At 39.4% G+C, this 3,116-nt stretch overlaps 1 protein-coding gene across 2 annotated transcripts; it reads right to left on the reverse strand.

Annotated features, from left to right (window-relative positions):
- Window positions 1-98: 98 nt before the first annotated feature.
- On the reverse strand, window positions 99-2,645 carry LOC123962199 (NFATC2-interacting protein-like). Of its 2 annotated transcripts, none has more exons than XM_046038201.1 (5): window positions 2,599-2,645; window positions 883-981; window positions 627-687; window positions 383-536; window positions 99-228 (listed from the first exon to the last, which is right to left on the reverse strand). In XM_046038201.1, the coding sequence occupies exons 1-5, from the start codon at window positions 2,608-2,610 to the stop codon at window positions 144-146; spliced, it is 411 nt and encodes a 136-aa protein (XP_045894157.1). In that variant the 5' UTR covers window positions 2,611-2,645; the 3' UTR covers window positions 99-143. The 2 variants fall into 2 exon arrangements, with proteins under 2 accessions (XP_045894157.1, XP_045894147.1); XM_046038191.1 differs by lacking the exon at window positions 2,599-2,645 and adding an exon at window positions 2,508-2,552.
- Window positions 2,646-3,116: the final 471 nt, after the last annotated feature.

Genomic DNA, 3,116 nt, shown 5'->3' on the forward strand with positions numbered 1-3,116 from the left:
TAGTATTTTCCTTATTTTTGTATTTTGCTGCATCCACCCCATGAATTCAGCTATATAAACAAAGTTATAATTCACCATAATAATCACGCCACATACATATTTAGTCCAGAAGAGTGAGCTGCAGCTGAGCAAAGACTCCAGACTCACCTGATCTTCTGTTTGACCTGTCTGGACTGTTTCTGGACCGGACTCTCTGGAGGAGGAGGAGACGGGCTGCGAATGGCTTCTCTGAAATAAAAAGGAAGAAAAGAACTTCATGTTAAATGAATCTTAAAAGTTTGACTCGTTATTATAACAAGACGTGACTGAAATATAATCTGCAATAAGATCTGTGCTGTGTTGGGAACTAAAAGACTGGCTTCACCTGAGCTTCACTACTCACGGTTCTGTTCTCTTCTCCAGGCGTTCTGGTTTGTTCTCCACATCTTCTGCTTCGTCGTCATCAGAATCACTGAAGGTGATGACGGCGGGGGCTGACGATGCCGTCGGTCCTCGAGATGAAAACCGCGACCACAAACTCTCGTCTGCCCCGTCGTCTGCTCGGAGACAGAAACAGTCGTCCTCACAGCGTTAAACATCACCTGCCGCTGAGTTTCACTTCAAGCTCTCGATTAAACTCTTTTTACCTGCGTTTTCCTTTTCAGTGAACACTGCCGCCATCGGCTTCAGCTGCAGACTGCTGCTGACCTGAGAACAAAACCACAATACTATAATCATAATAAACTTTATTTGTACGGCAATTAAAAATTCACCCTTCGACATGCAGAGCAGGGGAACCGGGGATCGAACCACCAACCTTCTGGTTAGCGGACAACCCCTCCGGCCCCAGAGCCACAGCCGCCCTATTTCCCTTTCCCTTCCCCAGCTGGGTCGTAACATTACCTTGTTGGAGTAAACGGGCACCGGGACGATAGCTGAAGGGTCCAGGATGCGCCGGCGTTTTGGCGGCGGCTTCACAGCCTGCAGATCACTCTCAGACACCTGGGAAACAAAGGCACACACTGTGCTTTAACAAATATTGCACCTCCGTTAACATATTGGGATTCAGATTAGATTTAAATTGATTGTTAATCCCTAAAATGATCATTTTTAAATGGTCTCTGGAGTGTGTTTGAGTGATTAGGGGGATGTTGTGACACTTTTTGGTTGTCGATAGACATGTTTCTAAGGCCTTCCCCTGAAAACCTGATGTGATCCATCTGTGTTGTTGCTGCAGTTTATTTAATAACATGTTATTGTAGAACTGAGTGATTCTACAGGAGTTCATTAAACTAAATTTAACTCCACACACAAATGAAACAGAACAATTTCAGTTTTTAACAGAGGTTCCCCTCGCTAATCCCCTCATTTTTAAATGATTTACAAAAAGATCTAAAGATTTTTGACATTAAAACACAAACCAAACATCAACCTTGAAAGAGGTCACTTGTAAAGCCCGTTAGATATTTAGACAAGCTTTCTGTGGCCTCCAGGCAGCAACCTTGAAATGTCACAGTCACACACACAGTGTCCACAGCAGTCAGTCATAGAATAAAAAAATTCTAATGAGCTTTATTGGCATGAATGTATAGCAACAATGTTGCCAAAGCTACATATAAAGTACATAAGGACAATTAATTTCATTAGATAAGGAAATAAAACAGCAAAAGTTGTGTTTGTGTGTGTTAATTATTAAAATAAAATAATAACAATTCAAAAATATAAAAATTCTTTAAAAATAAATATTAAAAAAAGTAAACTAATTAATGACAGTGACGCGCGTGTGTTAAATAAATAAATAAAATCTAAATATATTAAAAATGAAAATAAAATAAATAGATAAAACCTTAAACGTGTGTGTATATTAATAGATTAATTTAAAAATAAATAAATATCTTCTCTTCATGCAGGTTATTCTGCTCAGTTTTTGTTTCTAGAGGTGTTGGGTCAGGTTTTGGTCACGTGGCGTCATACTGATGCGTTTGTAATATTCCCATCACAACAAAGTGCCTCCACAACTAAAAATAAACCTCTCACACTTTAACATAAACTGAACATTACAACAGGGCCGGATTTCTAACGCCTTACGGATATCACGGCCTTAGACAGCACTGCTTTGAGCTGGAACAGGTAAACAAAGTGGAAACTGGGTTAACATCACTTTCACTTAACGTTAGCTAAGCTAAGCTAAGCTAAGCGTTAAACTAATAGCTAGTTAACGGTTTTGAATGGGGTTTGGCCCCGTCTTAGTTACACTTTCACGTCTAATTACAAAGTGTAAAGCTTTGTTCACGTGGTTAAATCGTTAAATTTAACCGTCACTATCACCAGTGACTCGAAACGAAAGCGAAAGCGGTGTCGCTCCCTGCGGTTTAAAAACGTGCTTTTATTTTGAAAAACAGTGAAACTAACGGCGCTAACCTCCCGATGCTAATGTTCACTTTATTCACTCTTTGGTGTGCTTTTCATCTCTTTCTGTGGCCTCGCGCCCGATCTGTTCACTTTCCGCTAGTAGCGAGTTGACTTACAACAACAATATCCTTCTTATTTTTCGACATCATTCGCCGATTGATTGGCTTTTAATCAATAAAACGCACTGCAGATCTGTCAAACACTCACCGCGTCCGCCATGATTGTTTCTTTCCCCCCGCAATACTGATGCGTTCAAGGACTGTGGGATATAATGAGTCATTTAACGGGATTTTCCCATCCGTAGTGTTGCGTTCACGTACGCACGAAATATACTTAACACGAATGAAGGCGCAGAAGTTAGATACACAGTTTATTTAGCAGCAGCAGTACGTTTACTCACTACTGTACTACTACAGTACTGTACTTAGGTACACTTCTGAGGTACTTGTAGCCTACTTTACTTTAAATGCATTATGATATTGTATATCATTATAGGTTAAGATATATAAAGTAACGGATTACTTTACTTTACAGTACTCAATACTGTACTACTACAGTACTGTACTTAGGTACACTTTTGAGGCACTTTAAATAAATTATGATATATTATTTTAGGTGAAGATAAGAATGTGCTGGTGTCCAGGTTGACATTCAGATACCCAGCAATAATTAAAATTAGCTCATTCACGTGACGCACAGATCAATAATTAGAATTAAATGATAAT

The sequence above is a fragment of the Micropterus dolomieu genome, linkage group LG02 (genome assembly GCF_021292245.1).
Source record: "Micropterus dolomieu isolate WLL.071019.BEF.003 ecotype Adirondacks linkage group LG02, ASM2129224v1, whole genome shotgun sequence".
In the NCBI taxonomy this organism is placed as follows: domain Eukaryota; kingdom Metazoa; phylum Chordata; class Actinopteri; order Centrarchiformes; family Centrarchidae; genus Micropterus; species Micropterus dolomieu.

Excerpts from the sequence above, each read along its gene's own strand:
- LOC123962199 (XM_046038191.1), bottom strand. The coding sequence starts at position 2,540 with ATGATGTCGAAAAATAAGAAGGATATTGTTGTT. Across the intron at positions 688-882 it reads TGCCCGTTTACTCCAACAAG|GTCAGCAGCAGTCTGCAGCT; the intron begins GTAATGTTACGA and ends TTTTGTTCTCAG. Across the intron at positions 537-626 it reads CACTGAAAAGGAAAACGCAG|ACGACGGGGCAGACGAGAGT; the intron begins GTAAAAAGAGTT and ends GTCTCCGAGCAG.